The sequence below is a fragment of the Solea solea genome, chromosome 11, assembly GCF_958295425.1.
Source record: "Solea solea chromosome 11, fSolSol10.1, whole genome shotgun sequence".
In the NCBI taxonomy this organism is placed as follows: Eukaryota; Metazoa; Chordata; class Actinopteri; order Pleuronectiformes; family Soleidae; genus Solea; species Solea solea.
The window spans coordinates 16054889-16075570 of NC_081144.1; the positions used below are offsets into that span (position 1 = coordinate 16054889).

At 39.2% G+C, this 20682-nt stretch overlaps 2 protein-coding genes across 2 annotated transcripts; one reads left to right on the plus strand and one right to left on the minus strand.

Moving 5' to 3' along the window:
* Window positions 1–1016: 1016 nt before the first annotated feature.
* Window positions 1017–11207, plus strand: emc1 (ER membrane protein complex subunit 1). The gene is made up of 22 exons (XM_058642897.1): window positions 1017–1164; window positions 1976–2103; window positions 2185–2250; window positions 2335–2428; window positions 2521–2649; window positions 2887–3013; window positions 3153–3302; window positions 3389–3556; window positions 3981–4052; window positions 4316–4414; window positions 4537–4633; window positions 5213–5329; window positions 6039–6238; window positions 6420–6569; window positions 6727–6888; window positions 7117–7236; window positions 7564–7701; window positions 8089–8262; window positions 8479–8689; window positions 8818–8902; window positions 8992–9121; window positions 9694–11207. The coding sequence occupies exons 1-22, from the start codon at window positions 1073–1075 to the stop codon at window positions 9871–9873; spliced, it is 2889 nt and encodes a 962-aa protein (XP_058498880.1). The 5' UTR covers window positions 1017–1072; the 3' UTR covers window positions 9874–11207.
* A 179-nt stretch (window positions 11208–11386) lies between these two features.
* Window positions 11387–20529, minus strand: LOC131468531 (ERBB receptor feedback inhibitor 1). The gene is made up of 4 exons (XM_058642898.1): window positions 20333–20529; window positions 15875–16036; window positions 15209–15288; window positions 11387–13658 (listed from the first exon to the last, which is right to left on the minus strand). The coding sequence occupies exons 2-4, from the start codon at window positions 15919–15921 to the stop codon at window positions 12646–12648; spliced, it is 1140 nt and encodes a 379-aa protein (XP_058498881.1). The 5' UTR covers window positions 15922–16036; window positions 20333–20529; the 3' UTR covers window positions 11387–12645.
* Between the last annotated feature and the right edge of the window lie 153 nt (window positions 20530–20682).

Consider the following 20682-nt stretch of genomic DNA (forward strand, 5'->3'; position numbering starts at 1 on the left):
TTTGCCTCTTCTACTTTGCTTCCTCATCTTCCTTCTATCTCTTCATCCTTTTATCTTTTTTTCCCACTGTTATTGCATTCATTGATTGTTGATTAAATTCATTTAGTTATGGAATATACATTTTATTTCTGTCATGCCAAGCAATTCAGTGGACACAAAAAGACTGCCTTTGAATAGGAAAAATCTCTGGCAGAACGACACTCAAAGATATGCAGCCTCGTCGTAGTACACTCTAATAATAATAATAATAACAATAATAGCCTTGCAACTGTATCAAATCATGCAGCCGTGGACTCACAGGTACCTGCAGAGCAAGGGCAATGATCATAATAACAACAACAATAATAATAATAATAATAACAACAACAACAACAATAATAATGATAATAATAACTCAAGAAGAAATTTTCTAAAGCAGTGGGATCACTGCCTTCTGCTTGTTCTAAAGCCGGTCAGTTTCGAGAGCTGTTCCACCCAGGGTTGAATGGAATCTGTCTCTTCTCATGGAACCAGGTTTTCCCCAGAAAGTCGACCACTTATCTATGAAACCCCTTGATAATAAGCCAAATAAAAAAAAGACCACTTACTTGTATTGTATTGGTTTGGACATATTTATTCATTTGTTTATATTGACTTCTATTTGGTGTTTTGAATTCTGTGGCTTTGCTTTTGTTTCTCTTGTTTCAGTCTCTGCGACATCCTCTGATCCTTTTTTTTAAATTCTTCAGTGGAGAAAAAAATACATAAGTGATAGATAGATAGATAGATAGATTCTTTATTCATCTCACAGAGAAATTCACAAGTGAGGTGAAGAAGGTTTATTAAATTTACTAAATGTATTCAAAATGAAAATACAGCAACATCACCACAGCCTACAGTTGAGTTAATACGTCTTTAACACAGTTTCTCTAAAAAAAGGTATATTTTAGCCTTCATGGAGGACTGTTGTCATAAACCTTCAATTTCCTTCTCGCCTATAGGGGGCAGCACTTCTAATTCATCAGACAAAAAGAAGGAAGTCTACTTCCGACTTCCTCCTTCTCCTGAAGAGCAAGTCAAAGCTACTGCTGCAATGGAGAGGCTAATTTTGTTGTGCCTGAAATGCATTATTTTGAGTATCGCCGTCGAGGCCGTGTTTGAGGATCAAGTGGGGAAATTTGACTGGTAAGAGTGATCTGATGAACTAACCCCGTATATCTGCTACTTTTTTTTTTTTGAGCCGTTTTTTGAAATGGGGATGGTAATGCTAACACCTGTCACAGCCTTCAGCTGCAACCCGGTGTATAAATGACATTACATTACATTACATGTCATTTAGCAGACGCTTTTATCCAAAGCGACTTACAAGGGAATTGAGTACAACCTGCCAGGGGTGGAGTTGAACTTGCGACAACGGTGTCTTTTGCACACGGGGTATTGGTCTTAACCACTGAGCTACCCCCACCCGTAAATGTAGACTTTGAATAAGGGATCAGGCCAGTTGTAATGGATTCTCAAATATGTATTTACTTTGTTTATGAAGTCGATGATTCAATTAAACCAATTTGTAAGGATTGTGTCCAAACTGATCCCAACCACCATTATTCTCCTGTTTTTATCTGAGCTCAGGTTGGGCAGTAATGAATTACATATCGCTATAAAAGTTTCTTCAATAGCAGTAAAAACAAAAGTTTAATATATATTAATAATGTTAATGGTTTGTGCAACAACACTGAGACACAACATATAGTTGCAATAATTGGTTTACCTCATTTGTGTTAAATGATTCTCTGTCTAACAAGTGTTTGTAATTTTCAGGAGCTAAAGTCAGTCTGATATGTATCGTGACAGTTGGCGAAATCAACTGATTTGAAAATCTGTTATTGTAATGTTGTTTTTGGACATATTGCCCACCCCTAATTTGAGCTGTCATAACAATGATTTGAAATCCATGTGATGATACAACCTCTGACAACCAATTTCTTGTGATTCACAGGAGGCAAAAATATGTAGGCAAGGTTCGTTTTTCACATTTTGACACACATGCTCAGTCATCAAAAAAGGTGCTTTTGGCTACAGAGAACAATGTTTTTGCTGCGCTCAATACCAGGACTGGAGAACTACGTGAGTAATTTGTATCATGCAGCTCTACTGGGCTGTGTCCATGCTAATAATGATATTAATTACCATAATTGTTTGCTTTAGTTTGGCGACATGTGGATAAGACAGGGCCAGAGGGAAATATTGATGCTTTTCTGCAGCATGGACAAGGTAAATTGTGCCATTGATGTTGTGCTTAAAGACCTTTTAAAATCCCTTTCCTGAAAGCATATATATCATGACACTGTCTCCTAGATGCGTTGCTGGTGGTAGGCAATGGCCGGCTGCTGCGCTCCTGGGAGATAAATGTTGGTGGTTTAAACTGGGAGATTGTACTGGACTCTGGCAGGTGATTACTTCTTTGATAACACAAAGCGGCAGCGACTAAATTATTATGTATTTATTCTGATCCAGTGTAAGTGTTTTTGTTTTACATTTTAGTTTCCAGTCGGCGTGTTTGGTTGGACAGCAGGACACAGTGAAACACGTGGCTGTCCTGAAGAAAACTGCCATTTCTCTCCACTACCTTTTCAATGGTCATCAAAAATGGATAGAGAACCTTCCAGACAGGTAATTGACCTTGAATTTCTCAACATTTAAGGCCATTGCATCTTACATTATCCTTTTTTTATTATCTTAAGTGACAGACTTAGAAACGTGTAGAAACTTGATGAAACTAGGTGTTCCGTAAGCATATTCCTCCCCCAACACTTGGTTGCTTTTTCTCTTCACCTATTTTGCCAGCTAGAGTATTTACATCAAATACTGTACAGTGACTGAATAAAAATCATCTTTGTCTCTCTGCAGTGAAACAGTGGACTACCAGGCTGTGTATTCTGGTGGAAATGGTGAAGTTTACGTACTGGGAGTCGTTCCTCATTCCCACATTACTATTGTTGCTTACAGTGTGGAGGATGGTGAGATTATCAAACAGGTAATCCTTATTTATTTTACTCTTCTAGAATATAAATATAATTGTTATAATACTTGGATGGAATAAACCAAGCAAACCAAACTGATATAGTAATATATTATTAAGTTGTTTCTGACACCACTGCCTGTTTTGTCTTTAGGCCTCAGTTGAAGCTCCGTGGCTATCCAACATACAGGCCAGCTGTGCAGTAGTGGGCCAGGGGATGTTGACATGTGTGGACTCAGCAACTGTGTCCCTATACATGCTTGACTTACATGAACAATCACAGATGACCCAGATTCCTCTGCAGGTAACTGCCAAGAACAACCCAGAAAATTATTATTAATTATTAATTACTCTGTTTAAATGCTCCTCTTCCTCTTTGTCTTTATTTAGTCACTGGGACTCCAGACTGCCCCTGGCTTCCAACCAGCACTTGTGTCCACTCAGCCCAATCCAGCTCGTCCGCCACTGTCAGAGTTTTTACTTCATCTTGGGCCAGAACATTACCTGCTTCTCCAGCTAAACGATGGTCTGATAGTTACACTCAGGGATTTCAAGCCAGTATGTACTTTTTTACTTTTTTTTTTTTTTACTCTGCACTTGTATCTCAACGACCATAAATGACAACTACAATCCAGATTGCTTTTTGATATGCACCTTATTGTAAGTCAATGTTATCTTTGTGTTAGCTTATTTATTGACAACCACTGCATTATGAGCAATTCTGCATAAAAGCTTCAATTACCATTGCATAAGGGCAATTGGGTTGGTAAAATCTTTCAAAAAAATATCAGGGTATCACTCAAGAAGAAATCACACTGTATTGTCAGGTTCCTACATTTAAAAATATGGTATTTTTTAATGTTAAAAGTGTAATTTTCAATGTGCAATTTTCAATGTACAATATATGGAAATTGCAGTTTTGAATTTAAGCTTTCAGAAGAGAAAATGAATGATGATGTATTTGATTTGTCTGGCTTTGTAGGCACTGCTGGTTTCCTTTGCTACCACTGGAGAGAAGACAATTGCTGCTGTCATGTCACCCAAGAATAAAACTGTGAGTGAAGGAGGAATCATATTTTTGTGGTTGGCAGTTGTACTTTCTATGTGTTTATGGTATATTTCTTATTTGTCATCTTTTGTCCTTGATGAATGTCCTTTTACATGGCTGTGTATCTGTCTATCAGACCTGTGACCTTTATGGGTTGATTGACCTTTTGATCTTAAATCAAAGCATCTTTAAATGTCAAGTATACTGATAATAATCAATTTCTTTTGTAACCGCCTCAAAAAAATACTACTATATTTTTCTTCCCATAGGCTTGCAGTGTTAATCTCTTTAGTGCAGAATCTGGACGCAGACTTCTGGACACAGGTCTGATATTTAATATGGATCCTAATGGTGGGAAACCAGAGAAGGTATGTCTATTTTTCTTTGGTGATTCTTCTGTGGTTGGTCATGCAACCAGGGCTTTTATGCGAAGCTGAAAATGATTACTTTATGATTTTCTAATATGAGTTGTGTTTATTCTGTCTTTCAGCTGCATGTACAGGCATTTCTCAAGAAAGACGACTCTGTTGGCTACAGGGTTATGGTGCAGACAGAGGACCACACACTTACATTCATACAACAGCCAGGTATGGAGGACCAAACAAGGAAGTATATCAATGTTAAAAGAGTGCTAATGTTAATGGTATCTGAAGTGGTGCTGGCTGCAACGGTGTCAGTTTTGATTCTACCACTGAGGGGCGCCAGAGAAAAAGCAATACCTGCTCTTAGTATCAAATAAGAGATATAATTTAGTAAGATCCTCCAATTATGCTAAGTGGATGTGGACATCATTATTATTATCTACATATGGTTTGTTGAAGAAAATCATAAATGAGTTTTGATTAATTTGAAGATTCTATCCTCGGGCTGTTTTACATCAATTGTTTTTTTTCTAAATTGCAAAAAGAAATTTAAGCTGTGCTTTGCCTTATGATAACATTTTGGTGTATGTTGACTTCATAATCATCAATGCTGTCACCATACAACCACAGTGTGGAGCACAAATGGGCTCATAGTTTTCATAAGTATTGTACACATAGTCCTGCCCCTTTCCACAGACATTAAGAGTGGAAAACGGTATCATTTCATAATTCAGAGAAAGCGTCAGGATAAACTACATAGTGTCACAGGGTGTGGAAAGAACAACAATAAGTCTTGTTTTCCAGGGCGTGTAATATGGACAAGAGAGGAGGCCCTGTCAGATGTGGTGACAATGGAAATGGTGGATCTGCCCCTCACAGGAACGCAAGCAGAGCTGGAGGGAGAGTTTGGCAAAAAGGCTGGTAAATGTCAAACCAAAAATTCCTTCCTTATTTTTGTTCAAGAGTGTTGATCTTTAAGCATCAATGTCTGCTGTGCATTAGTGTTCAAACATCTACAGTATGTATCATTTGGAGGAGTTTTTAATTCTCATGTTTCATCATTTTAACATTTATGATTCAATCATTTAAATCATCATTTATTTCTATGGACATAAGTTGGGTATGATGGGATAATCAATCACTTGTTTGCTATTAGCGTCACATTCTTCTTTTTTTTGTCCTGCTTTTATTGCTGCGTTTGGATTCAGCCATTCAAGGTAACTGACTTATCTGCTTGTACTCAGTATCACCTGATTTAAGTCTAGGGTCTCCTCCTGTTGATGAAAATCCTATGTAACCTCCACTGAACCCTTCTCTAAGACAACCCTTCACTTGATTTCACTAAAGTTTAGTCACATAATACTTTTGCAGTTTGTTAATGTAGTTTTAATAATGATACAACAATAATTTGCTGCCTGACCGGTACCATTTACTGTATTTTAGTTTGTACGTCATGATCAGTGATCAATAGAGACATTTAATGTTTTGAGTTACACCTGTGATTTGCTTGCGATGTCCACTGCAACATAGATCTAATAAGTCATGGTTGTGACATTACATCCACTATTTGAACTGAATCCATTGGAAGACAATAAAAGCTGCATCTGTGTCCTTGCTGTTATTCATTCAGATGGCCTGTTGTCTATGGTGCTGAAGAGGCTCTCCTCTCAGTTCATCCTGCTACAAGCCTGGATCTCCCATCTCTGGAAACTGTTCTACGATGCACGGAAGCCTCGCAGTCAGGTTAAAAATGACGTGACCATTGAGAACCTTTCCAGAGATGAGTTCAACTTGCAGAAGATGATGGTCATGGTAACTGCATCTGGGAAGGTATGAAAACAGACTTATCCTTTAATTTAGTTATATTTCAGTAGTTTGTATGGGAGGAGCTGTGCTGTACAGCTTTGGTCAAACTAGATTATTTTACAAAAGTACAATTACACACTTGTAGATAAACTGTATCAGATCTAGCAGAAACTCACGTTTTATCCCTTGTTTCTTTTGTGTTAAGCTCTTTGGGATTGACAGCAAGACTGGCAGTATTTTATGGAGACACAACCTGGACAACATTCCGGCTCATGCGGCCTTCAAACTAATGGTGCAACGAACCACTGCGCACTTTCCTCACCCCCCACAGTGCACGTTGCTCATCAAAGACAAGGTATTTAATAACAAGAGTAAAAGAGGAATAATTATCTTTTCCTGTTTTTACCACCACTGGAATAAAAAAAACTATGTAACGATCTAACCTTGAGGTGTGTATTTATTTTATTTATGCCATTTATCGTTTATCCTCATTTTTGTTTCTGTTTCATCAGGACACAGGCCTAGCCACACTTCATGTATTTAACCCCATCTTTGGAAAGAAGAGTCATATCACACCTCCAACTCTGCCTCAGCCAATACTTCAGTCTCTCATCCTGCCGCTCATGGACCAGGATTATGCAAAGGTTTTACTTCTTGTCGATGATCAGTACAAGGTCAGTGCCCAACAGGAAACCAGATCAACATTGTGAACTGCGATATACCTCATATGCTATATTGTGTGTTAAAGCAATTTGTATCCACAGCCATCAGCTGACATAAGACAAAAAGTCTGTCCTGTATAGAAATTGACTAGAGAGAAAGGATTTGCTCTGGGTGAAAAATATTGGCTTAACAGAAAATGTTTGTCAAAAAATGTATCCATTCTACTGATTTTTCCCCAGGTGTCTGCTTTTCCTTCTACAAAGAATGTTCTGCAGCAGCTTCAGGAGATGGCTTCGTCCATATTCTTTTATCTTGTTGACTCCAGCCAGGGCCGACTTTCTGGCTACAGGCTACGAACGGCAAGTTGAATAATTGTCTCCTGCATGATTTAAAAGTTCTGTTCACATCACGACTTGAAAAAGCTTTGCTCAGGTTTTAGAAAACCTTGCCATCATCAGGCCTTGGTTGGCAGTGGTTGCACTACTTTCATTGACTAAAACTATAGTGATGATTTGACTAAATATTCAAGTAATGAAAAACATTTAGATACAGTTAACATAATATGCTTAATGCATGATATGGTTGAATGTACAGTTATATATAAAATACAACTGCAAATCATTCTTAAATTCCACTTGAGTGACTGGGGAAAACACAAATGAATTAGATTTTTTTTTCCTTCTCAGGACTTGTCCACTGAGCTGATCTGGGAGGTCATCATCCCAGCTGATGTTCAGACCATTGTGTCTGTGAAAGGGAAAAGACCCAATGAGCATGTGCACTCCCAGGGCAGAGTGATGGGAGACCGTAGTGTCCTTTATAAGGTACAGTAACTTCTCCTATAACCTCATTAACACTGGGGTATGGAGTGAGTGTTGAGAAGTTCATATTTGTGCTGGATTGTGTTATGTTTTCTGCCTTATCTTTTCCACTTCAGAGTCTCACTGATGTAGTGTTTCTTGGAAAGTTGGAGAACTTGTCTTTCCAAGGAACGCTGCACATCCTATCATTGTTTCTCCCATTGGGCTATGTTGACTCTCTCTCTCTCTCTCTCTCTCTCTCTCTCTCACTCAATATGGATTTTTTCGAACCTCTTTTTTTTTTTTTTTTTTTTACAATTTACACTGCATTAACTAATGTACGGCTTCAATTAAAATATGTTTTTTTTTTTTTTCAGCTTTTTAGTAATATATGGATTTTATCTTTTGTAGTACTTGAACCCTAATCTACTGGCCGTGGTTACTGAGAGCACAGATTTGCATCAGGAGCGCAGCTTTATCGGGATCCTATTGATTGATGGTGTGACTGGTCGCATCTTCCACGAGGCCATTCAGAGAAAGGCCAAAGGACCGGTGCATGTTGTTCACTCTGAAAACTGGGTGGTGGTAAGTATCGGTGATCGCTTTAGATCGGACTAAAGGGCATGAATATGTATATGAAAAGTGAAGGTCTTTGTTTTGTCGTTTGGTTCAGTTAGAATATGGTGTCTGCTCATGGCAGCTTGTTACTGAGCATTGAACACATGCAACAGGTGAAGACTTGAGAGGTCAAATGTTCGGACCACTAAAATTGTTTTTTGTATTTTTTTTTTAATGCCACAGTACGAATACTGGAGCACCAAGTCTCGCAGGAACGAGTTCTCTGTAATTGAACTGTATGAAGGAATGGAGATGTACAACAGCACTGTGTTCAGCTCTTTGGATCGGCCGCATGCTCCTCAGGTGTTGCAGCAGTCCTATATTTTCCCAGCCTCTATTTCTACCATTGAGGCCACTCTGACCGAGAAGGGCATCACCAGTCGTCATCTGCTCAGTATGTTGCATGCAGTCGCAGTTTGCCAAATATGTTTTTGTTATAGTTTTGAGAATATTTGGGCTTTTCTCATAACCATAAAAAGCCATTGCCTTGATTAATGTTTCTTTGGGTTTGCTTTGTCACAGTTGGCTTATCATCGGGAGGGATTTTGTCATTACCCAAGATGTTCCTTGACCCTCGTAGACCAGAAATAGTGTCTGAGCAAATCCGGTGAGCCCTTCAGTCAGATTCAGCTCCACAGTTTCGCTGGTGATAATAATTTTTTCTAAATCAGTCTAACCTTTTCACTTAATCTCCAGTGAAGAGAACCTGATACCATATGCGCCCGAGTTACCAATCCGTACAGAGTGGTTCATCAACTATAATCAGACCGTATCAAGAGTACGGGGGATTTACACCGCTCCCTCTGGGCTCGAGTCGACCTGCCTGGTGAGTCTTCCATCACAATGCTGATAAATACTGATATTTTTTAGACATGTCTGTGTCGGCCACAATAATAATGAAAGACTTTTTTTTCCTTAACCAAAGTATATACAGCCATATGTCATATTATGTTCTTAAACAGTGTTTCCCAAATTTTAAAGATGACAAACTATCGTGACCCGATTCACACTAAAAATTGTGATCAGAGCAAACTTTTTTTATTTATACTGCCATCTCTGTAAGAGCGAATATTTTGAGACATTTCCAAGGATATGATTATTACATGAATCAGTACTTAATTTATGCATGTTATATAAAACATACATGTACAAGACTGGAAAAACTGATTCATTTAGTGACCTAAATTAAGCCCCAACTGTGGTTCTGTTCTGACTATCGTATCCTGATCATTAATGTTATTGTTTTGAATTATATACTCACTACTAAAGGCCATAAGGCTCGAGGCATTTAGGATAATGTTATTTGGACTTTCAAAATAGGTTTTATGTCCAAAACACTGTTTTCTACTCTGTTTAAATTGAACAAAAGAAATGATGGTTGCTCTTTTTTTCTTTTAGGTGGTGGCATATGGTCTTGACATCTATCAGACGCGTGTTTATCCCTCTAAACAGTTTGACGTCCTAAAAGATGACTACGACTACATGCTCATTAGCAGCGTGCTCTTCGCTCTCTTCTTTGCCACCATGATAAGCAAACGCCTGGCAGAGGTCAAACTGCTCAACCGGGCCTGGCGGTAAAGTCATGGTCAAAATCCCGTCTGTTAGCCCCGGGGCTGCACAACTTCAGGACCTCAGCCCGAGGAGATGAGTTGGCTGAGGCCGTGCCTGTAGAAGTGCAAAGGTCACAGTTCAATCAGGCCCACAGGCAATTGTAAAGGGGTGAGGGGACTGTGGGGTGGGGGTGACGAGGGGGTTAGAAAGTTTTATGTGTTCATTTTTAACTTATTTTGTTGAGGAATAATTTCATAATACAATAATTGTTTTTGTGCCATGGCATTTTGAGTAAATGTTTAACACATGACTAATGACAAATTAATGCAACGTAATTGGATTTATTAAATGGTAGATTTTGTTAGTAAACATGTGACAGTTGACATGTCTATGCTCTCCAAAACCTATTCAGGACAAAAAGCCTTTTTAGATGAATTTTTTCTTTTTTACAGTCAACAGGATGTCAAAGCTGCTGAACTGTGTCATCATAAATCCTTTCTTGAAACTGATGCTGAAACGCATCGGTACAGATTGATCCTTGTTTTTTTTTTTGTACTGTGCTACAGTTTTTGTCCTGTTTGGTTTTGCGCCTCCTTTTTAGAGGCAGAGCATGTGGTGGAATGTTGGGTCAAGAGAAGCGTACTTGTTTGTCTGTGCACTTTTTCTTGTTTCCAAAACAAAAGCAGTGATGGATTTTATTTTTTTTTCCTATTGCTTTGTTGGACAGATCCAATGAAGAGTGACAATAAAAGTCAAAGTGAGGCAAGAGAGACATACAACTTACAGCATAGTTTACTTTGGAACAACACCACAGCTGTGTGGTTTAAACCTGCTGAGATATTTAAATGCCATTTGGCAAATAAACATTGATTATTAAATGTGAGATGAAATGTAGCATGGACAAGGAGTGGTTTTTCTCCCGCCAAAGGCACTGTTACCATCTACACCATCACATCATTGACCAAGGAAAATGATCAACAGTAGCCTTTATTTTATGATTTGTACATCAATGATTCCTACAGCACACAATCGTGAGCTGCTTTTGATCCGATGTCCATTGTTGAGCCATTAAAATTTATTTCAGAAATCCAGTTGAATCGTTTCTGCTCTCTGAGAAGCTGGCAATGGAAAAACTATTGAAGCCTTGAAATGACAAACAGTGTGATATACATAATGTATCACACTCAATGCAGGCGAGTGTGACACATCATGGTGCAGGTCGAGTGTTCATAATGTTTTGTACTTACCTGGTATAGACTGCCAAATGTGTTCAACTGTTATAAATCAGCAAAAGCACGCAGAGACAGAAAATGTGAATTTCAGAATCTATTTTAAACTTATTAAAGTAAATGTTAAGTTCATATTCTTTAATGTTCTCTTTTTTAATACCAATGGCACAGTAACACTGGAAAGATGTTGCATATTGATGTTTGACTTAAAATTGTCAGTAGAACCCATTTTGTTAAAATAATTTATTGCAATGAACAAGTCATATAATTAATAAGTTATTTAATTTCTATAAATAGATTTTAAAAAAACACACAATGATTAACTTTTGACACAACAGCATTATGAACTTGCAAACTGCCTTTGCTCAGGTCAAATTTGTCACCAAGCCTTCATGAGAACTTCCAACCCAATGGTGTAACAAAGACTATAAATGTGGGTCCGCACCATTGTAACATGATTTCCATGTCTGCACACAGACAGGAGGGATCAATCACTGTCCTGTCTTTACCTATTTGACCATATATGCAGTATTTGAGCTTAAGTCATATACGTTGTTCATTGGTTTGCCTTAATGATCAAGCTCCATTAGTGTTTGTCAACTGATCATAATTAAATAGCACAAACCTCCACTAAGGTCGCTTCGTGGAGTTGTGATCTGTGGATCACCACTGATATCTATTCATTTCTTCCTTGGGCCATAATCAACAACCAGCAGAGAATTAAATCAAAATCAAAAAGAACTCAAATCATGTTGAGTTACATGAAACAAAATGCATGTCGACGGAGGTAATGAAGGCCCTTTTTTCTTTTTTACACACACACACACCCTGATGACTCAGTTGTTGCCTTCTGTTCTCTTCATACGTGCATTAAAATGACCTGTGTGGCAGCGGGTTTCAGTCACATATTCTGAAATTACAATTGGATCACATGACAGAATATAGTAAATTAATCAATGTTGGGGTTTCTAGAATTAGAATGTATTGTGTTTTATCTTTGAAGTGAAAACATTCCATTGTGAGAGCTGTGCGCTCTCATCCAATTTGGATGTGAGCGCAAGGAATAGAAACTGTAAATAAATGCCAGTGAAACGTCGTAAAAGAAAGTTTCATCAGGTGAAATGTTAAATATCACAGTAGTTCAAAACTTCTGTCATTGCAATGTTAGCCACATTGTTCCCTCAAATGTACTATTAATCATTATTGTGATTCTGCAAAACAGTTAATCTATCAATACATCATACTTCAGATTGAAAGCAGCACAGTCATAAAAAATACAAGTACAAGCCCTGCTCGTACATACAGTAATTATAGAAATGTATAATCTCAGTTTCTTGTAGTGATGATGATAATCGTGTGGCTGTCAGGGTCACAAATGAGTGATGAGATGTTTTCCCTATGACATCAGTGCAGCACCCCTTCAAACTAAATGTAAAATGGTTACAGGAGGTGAATATTTCTCCGGTTAGTGACAACACTGGAATGTTAGGATGTTTCCTGGGTTGAACTGAAGGACGCATTGCTGAAATACTGACTGGTAAAATGTTCAGACCTCATAGTATAAGCATTTCTATCGGTTCTGCCAAACACTGGTGCGTCCCATCCTCGTTGGTTCACTCTGTAGTCTTTCTCGTCGCTCCGTGTGCGCTGGTCGGCCTCCGGGTGGCAGGAGGATGTAGTGAGTGGCACTGGCCTGTCTGCCATCCTTCAGGATGGGGACAATGCAGGGAGAAAACTGAGCTGCAGGTGGCGACCTCTCACTGTGCTGTCTCTGTAATGCCTTACTCACATATTTCGGGTTAGCAGCAAAACTCTGAGTGGCAGGCATCACACCATTGATATAGATAGGAAGACTTTTTGGGCTCGGGGTACGGGGTGGACAAGGCGGGACCAAAGGGACCCTCGGAGGAATTTTGGGAGGCCTGTCTTCCTCGTTGCCACTCAGAGTCTGAAATTGAGCTGAAGTTTTTTGTGGAAGTGGGACACGAGGAGGGATTTGTGGCTTCTCAGTGGGACAGGTTGTGGCAGTGGTGCTGTTTGGTGGAAAAGCAGGGCCTGAGAAAGAAAAGCGAAGCCTGGATGACTGCAGCTGCTCTGGTTGTTTGCAGCACAAAGGATCTGCAGCTGCTGGCCCCACAGGCTGGTGGTCTTCTCTGTGGAGAGCTGGTGCCCAGTTGCTGGCTCCAAACCCACCTCCTCTACCTGTGGGTCTGTCCTGTCTGCCTGGCCAGGAGAAGGCAATAGCTGGGACTGGCTCCACCAGCCTCTCCAGGTAGGCGTGATTGACTTGACCATAGTCTCTGTTACTGCCTCTGGACACGGCTTTGGGGCAGCTTCTAGGCAAAAGGCGCCGTCGGTCACTAGTAAAAAACTCCACCTCATTATCAGCTGCTTCATCTGACATTAACTCCTCATGGTCAGGAAGAGGTGGCAGGGGTTTGGGTTCCCTCTGGATACCCCCCAACACTGTACGTCTCTGGGAAGAAGGGACCACCTGGTCTCCCTCTTGGGGCTGTAGTGTGTTATCAGACATTAGGGGATAGGTATCGGAGTAGAAAGGCGGCTGTGTGAGGGAGATATTGGCTGGGAAAGGAAATAACAATTGTGTGTTAAAACCATGTCCTCATGACATCCTAAATTGTACTGGACAACAAGAAACCACTGGTTTGTGAAACAAGGTTTTGCTATCACTGTTGTTTCCATAAGAGAGGAAACAACTCTCAGAGGAAGAAACATGGAAAACAACTCTTCACTAGAGAGTAGTGATGGCGTAGGAGGGAAAAATACCAGGAAGAATGGGGCTGCCCACTCTACTTTGTTTTTTATAAAGGTATCTCACAGGAAACGAGAGTAAAGATATTTCGAAAACAACCCGCTTAACCTATCACCCTCTTCGTCAAACATCAGCCACAACACCCTGATTAACTCAGGAATCGTCATTATCAGCAGGCCAGTCCATAATCTTAACAGAGCTTCCCATAACCTTCTCTGTGGAAACATCCGACGTGCCCCAGACTGCAGGAACAGCTGGTGACCAGGGAGTGATAGACTCCCCTCCTCGTGCGCTCTGCTCTCCTCTGCTAAACCTCCGAGTGCAGTGATGACAAACTCACCTAAACCCCTGCCTACATCCTGTTTTATTACTTAAACAGCATTTACAAGCAGATAACAACCTTAGAATGTAGTTCTTTTATCATATATATTTTTTATAGAGAACCTGAAATGATCACAATATTTAGAAAATTGATACAACAAAAATAGTTGTCTGTCATCTGCTTGTTAATAATTTAATTTATTGGCATATTTTATTTCAGTTTTACTGTTAATCATGTTTATAAGGTATGTTCTACTTAAAAACTTTAAAAAAGATTAAAACCATTGTCAAATGAGTTTCCAGAAATGCTGATTGAACCTATCAGCTCAGTGTTATTTAGATTTTGTGTTGCTGGGCGACATTACTGCGCTCCACACAGGAAGCTTCTGATTTATGTCGAAACAGATGGAGGCTCTTCAGTAGAGCTGAAACAATTACTTGATTAATCAATTATTAACCGTTTACTAAATTAATAGTTAATTGATAATCGATTATTGATCGTTTTGAAGATTGTTTCAGCTTCTTTAATGTGAATATTTTCTTTGTTTTTCTTTGCTCCATATAACAAAGACATTTGAGCACATCATCATTTCCAGGTTTGATGATCAACATTTTTTAACGTTTTCTGATGTTTTATGGGCAAAAAAATTACTCGATTAATCGTGAAAATTATCAACGGATTAATCGATAATGAAAACAACTGTTAGTTGCAGCTCTAGGCAACAGCAACATTGCTGCAGTCAAACAAGATGGCAGCAAATGTATTCTACAGCTAAAAAATCTGGTCGTTCAGACGAGATAAATGCCTCTGGCCTTCTCGTCCCTGTGCTGCTGCTGTATGCACACAAGCGCTCCCTCAGTCACTTCTAGTAGGATTGCTTGACGCAGACTGTTTTCAGATCAAGGATGCAGCATAGAAATAATGCTGCATGGTTTCTGTTCTTGAAGACCAAACAGACGCAGAAGAATAACATCAACAACAACACAAATCACCAAATGTTACACATCAAAGGCAAAATGCAAATTGTAAAATACTCACAGTTAAACTCCTTGACCACTTGCTGTTGCTGAAGCTCCGGCAGGTTGTGTTCCATGTCAGCACTCAGGCCAACGCACACTCTGTAAAGCAGCAGAGGTTGAGAAATCCTGACAGAGGTGTTCATGTATGTAAATCATTCCTGCACATAACCTGTCATGAGTAAGTCATTATATGTGAAATCACACGCATGACATATGTTTTAACGGAACATGTGTTCTGTTGATCCGCGTGTTGTTTACATTATACAACACCAGCTGCAAGTAACTTCTTCTCTAAAACATATTCTTCACCTGTCTTTGCTCATTATTTACCTATCATTTCAATTTTGTTCCATACTATTCAATTATATTTGTCATCAATTTCACATAACGTACATAAAACATTTGTTTCATATCTCTTCATTGTGAAAGAGTGATCCCTCCACTTTCTTTTCTTAGATAGAGAACTTTGCACAGTGTACAGATTCAGTCTGGAGGCCATTTATATTGAAATGACTCTATCAAAGAATATCATGAAATGTGATCACACATGGAAACAATAAGAGGACTAACTCTGGGACTAATCTGAAGTAAATGCAAGTGAAAGCTAGATATCCTTAAATAAAAGCAGGTGCTCATATTTTATAACATTATAATATTTGTGTTTCATCTGTGAGTCAGTGTGTACCTGTTGTGGTCTTGCTGTCCCCAGTAGTTGTTCTGACTCCAGGCCATGCTGGTGTAGAAATCCAAGTCTGTTCTTAAAAATGAACAAAGGTCTGTTCAGTAAAACTCCAGCACGAATCAGCTCCTTCAAACCCATCATAAGGACATTGTGGCCAGTGGTGAGCTGTCGGGGAGAAAGGGAAGATTCATTACCACCTTGTAACTGCAGGTTACATGAATCCCTTTGGGCTTTTGCATTTCAGCACATCATCCATTTGTTCAGGTCACACCTTCATCAGCAGCCTGAAATGCTAATTAAAAGAGCACATAAACCATGCACATCTGGAACAACATGCACTCCAGCTGACACAGCTGTGTGCTCTCAGCCTACCAGGCAGGTTAGCCCTCTGATACTGACAGGCTCAAAGCACAAATATCACCTCAGATTAAATGATTTATCTTATCAATACAGCACAGCTATCATTGTACTATTATGTACTGTACAAGATAACATGTACCATTACTCTTACTCCAAATAAAGGCTGCCTGTACTGGGACAAAACTGAATAAATAAACTTTTTTTTTTACGTTCGTCATGACTCCTTGCTACAGTACATGTCGTACATTCCTGAAACACTGCATTGTTTAGCTGAGCCTGTAGGAAACAACTGACACACAAAAGCCCAGTAAATTACTTCAGTCTGCTCCGGCAGCTGCCATGTGTATCCCTTTGTGGTTGCAGCTTCAAGCCGCCTCTCTGATGAGCAGGCTATTGCACAACCTCTGGGTCAGATGTGGGAGGGCAACAGCTCTCCTCACCCTCCTTCCTCTCTGTGACCATGAAGCCCTGCAGTATCCACCCTTAGAACAGGGACTAATTGTGCAGCATTCCTGTGATGCTGAGTGACAAACTCCTCCACTGGGACGGCACACCAAAGCACTGCAGTTAGACACACACACTTACAGGAAAGGTTCATTTGATTTGGCTGGGAGTCCTAATATGTAATCACTTGAGGAGAGATTTGTTTAAAGATAACTCACTGGAACTTACAAGGGAAAGTCACACCACAAATACAGCTACTACTGCTACTTATTTGATCAAGTTTGGTTTGACTTTCATTTGGATTTAGTTTTTCACAAAAATGGACCACAACAACAACAAAAGGTCTATTAGAGTCTAACAGCACATACGATATTGTATTCTGCTCACTTTAGGCAAGGCCCTTGCTTCATGTAGACCACCATCTTTGCATTGCATTTCTGAAGCAGCTTTTCGAGGCAAAGAAATAAAGAACAGTTTGCTATCTTATACCCCAATCCCACTGTTCAAAAAAAAAAAAAAAAGTTTAGTCCTGGGTTTATATGTCAGATGTCAAATGACAAAAGAGTAGCTGCAAGCATATCCACTAGCATCATTGTATGTAGCGATCCTTCCAATTTTTCTTTTTTTTTTTTTTTTAAAAAAGGGGCAAAGCTTAATGTCATTTATTTCACCAATCACATCATCTAAACAACCTCTTAAAGTGAGACCAAAGTTAAATATCCACAATAATAACCGCTGTCACATTATCACTGAGAACTATGGAGTTGTTGTTTCTTCTTCCTCTGACTCATTTTGCAGGCATGGGTGATGCAGGTGTATACTGACAGAGTGGAAGGTCAGAGGAGCAGCTTGGGTTAACCACACCATATGACATGTGAAGAGGTTTTAAACTGAGTGAGGCTCATGTGTCAGTACTGCAGAAAAGTACTTGATCCTTTCCAGGATTTAGAAGGTGATTCTTAACATATTACACATACTATTGTGCAGAATGCTACTCTAGCTTTTTAAACAATCATTTATAATGGACATACACAGACAAACACAAAGACTGTATTAACTAGACTAAAAGCTCCAATTCACAATAAAATGTATGCTCTGAATTGAAGATACTGTATAGTTTCCCTAATATGTCCTTTGTCTGTTGAACCATGCAGCAAATGACCTGCTAATTAGAAATCCACCCAACCTTCATGGTCTCCATGAAGACTACTTGTTCTGACAAGGTGAGTGTTTGTACCAGTAAAGGTCCTAAAGAGGTAACAAATACATGTACTCACACACACACAGTCAATGTGGGAAGTAAACAATGCAGCGCATGCATACAACACACACACACACACACACACACACACACAACAAACAAAACACAGCGACCCATGAATCTATTTGAATATTCATGTCATCCTTAAAACAACCGACTGTGGCGTCACTTCCACCAGTGAACCTCGGAGATGGAAGACGTTGAACAATTATGAATTCTGCCGGCAATTACTCAGTGTTCATGAATGAAGCCACTCTAGGTCATGAATGGGCCTTTGTGTCACTCTGGTCTGCAGTGAAACAAGCCTGAAAACTCTCCAAGCAAACTCTCCCATGAGGTTAGAACTGAAGATACACCATGGAGACAAGCAGACATGGCCAAGGTATGGGCCCGTGTCACATATTGACACTGTTGGAAGAAAACCTCCGTGGCGTAAAAAAAAAGCTGTTTGTTTATCTCATGAGGGAGCCTTGGTGAGTTGTCCTTGGCTGTCCTCACACCTCACTTTTTTTTTCACGCAAAAGGCCTTTCAAAGATTTTCACGGATGATTTAAAGACAGTGCTGGCATGAGGTGTATGCTTTATATCGCCTGCTGCTTTAAACTCTCCTGGCTAAATAAACCACAGACTGGTGTAGGGATACTGAAATAGATGCTGTTGGATTTGACATGAAAGGCCAGTTCTCAACAATTTAAACCTTGATTTGAACGAAAACAAATGAATAAAATAAATGTTATAAAATGAATTTTATAAAAACTTTTTTTACAAAGCCTTATGTCTACTAACAATTCAGACCAGCTTTCAATAGGTCAAATGTGAAACTGCAAAAGACAAGACAGTGACAAGGCTGAGGGATTAAATTCCCCAAATAAGCAGAATTCAGTGCAATACATCTTCATGGGATCCATCCAAGAGGCATGATCCCACATTTAGGCCTGTGTCTAAAAATAGTGTGAAAAAGATATGCGACTAAAGATCATTTGCAAAAACACTGATCCTTAAACTCTTGTGTTTGTGTACGACTATAATATGAGCACAGTTTACACCACTGACTTGTACATCCATGACCAAAATGACAATAGACCTCACATTCATCCATATATTGGATGAATATAAATTACTGTAAAAAGATTTATTCTTTGAATGATTTACTATTCACCTTTTACTCTAAGGCTCTAATAATTTCTGCCTAATATACCGTACTACACTGCACTCTATTTGTATCCTTTTAAAAAAAATTAAGTAAAAAATCAGACTCTTTGAATACAGACTTAAATCCTCCTCATAGTGAGACTGATGCCGGTGAATCATTGGTGTTTGATCTGACTCAGTTCCTTCATAAACGATATTGTAGTTTACTCAATAACGGTCATGCAGCTTGTTATGATATGAATCATTATTATAAGCCCTATTTGGTTTGTAAAGTTCTTTCAGTAGGTGTTGATTATCCTCATTACATTTTACAATTTGCTCCAATACATTTTAAATCAACTTTAAATCGCTTCAGTCTTTCACAAATGTGCATTATCAATTTGGAAATAATATTGTAAAAGCCTGTCGTCCAACATTTGTCTAAAAAATATATATTTTGATAGGATCCAAAATTGCATTTACTCAAACATGTTCACTTACAGCCATTAAATGAAACTGCCTGCATATTATAAACTAAAATAACCTGACTTAAACTGCGGGGGGATATTTATTGAACCTGTCATAAATGTAATGGGAAGGAAACAATTTGATATCCTGATAACAATGTTCAGCATTTTCCTTCAGGATGGCATGAGTCATAAATTGTCAATGCTGTTTTATTTTATTTAAATATATATATACATATATTTTGTTATTATTATTGTTGTTATTTTTATTGTTCACGTTTGTTAAAGGTCACTATGGTGATGCAAAAATGGAAAATAAAAAACAATAGTAGCCTAATTTAACACATGTTGTGTTGTTTTTCCACGTATGTACAGTCCAGTACAAAAATCCCCAACTACATTTATTTAATGGAATAATGGCATAGTTGACTCCGTCTCCAGCGCCGACTAGCGGCTAACCAGGGATAAACCGAGCGCTCCCACTAAAACACCATCGCGCCTCCACGACTTGTCTAAGCGGACATTAGGAGCCGAGCATCGGCTCAGAGGAGCAGCTTCTCCCGCTGCACACAGACTAATAATCTCCACAGATACACACAGTCCAACTCAAAAAAATGTATACGTAAAAATAAGTCAAATATTGACTTTAGGGCCACCACTGCGCACCACTGGTTCTCTTGAGTGGTAGAAAATAAACCAGCGTTAATGTAAAGTTTAAATACGTGAGCGCACATTACAGAAGAACACCGCTCCCGAGAAAACACGTTTTTTCACGGCTGAGGTGGAAAAAGTGATTACCGTGAAAATGCAGATGAAGCCTCCATCAGTCTCTCTGCTACAGTCCAGTGTGAGAATAAACGCTGTCAGTTCAAATGTTGCCAAACTCCCGTCAGCACTGACACATGTGCTACATCCTAGTCCTGTCAACAACCAACAGACAACAGCAGCAGCAGCAGCAGCGGAAGCAGGAGGAGAAACTCTTCTCTCTATCTGGATGACGCGCTTTTCCACATCTGCTTATAAACGCAGCCAGCAGCACGAGCGCGTTACTGAAACTCCACCCCCAGCCCACAGCCTTAAAGGGAAATTCACCCTAAAATTTAAACCATGGGGAAAAGAGGAAACTTTGATAGATGTTTGGTTTTTGT

Excerpts from the sequence above, each read along its gene's own strand:
- emc1 (XM_058642897.1), top strand. The coding sequence starts at position 1,073 with ATGGAGAGGCTAATTTTGTTGTGCCTGAAATGCATTATTTTGAGTATC. Across the intron at positions 2,429-2,520 it reads ATTGTACTGGACTCTGGCAG|TTTCCAGTCGGCGTGTTTGG; the intron begins GTGATTACTTCT and ends TTTACATTTTAG. Across the intron at positions 3,014-3,152 it reads ATGGTGAGATTATCAAACAG|GCCTCAGTTGAAGCTCCGTG; the intron begins GTAATCCTTATT and ends TTTTGTCTTTAG.
- LOC131468531 (XM_058642898.1), bottom strand. The coding sequence starts at position 15,921 with ATGGCCTGGAGTCAGAACAACTACTGGGGACAGCAAGACCACAACAG. Across the intron at positions 15,289-15,874 it reads GGACAGCAAGACCACAACAG|AGTGTGCGTTGGCCTGAGTG; the intron begins GTACACACTGAC and ends GCTGCTTTACAG. Across the intron at positions 13,659-15,208 it reads AGTGGTCAAGGAGTTTAACT|CCAATATCTCCCTCACACAG; the intron begins GTGAGTATTTTA and ends TTCCTTTCCCAG.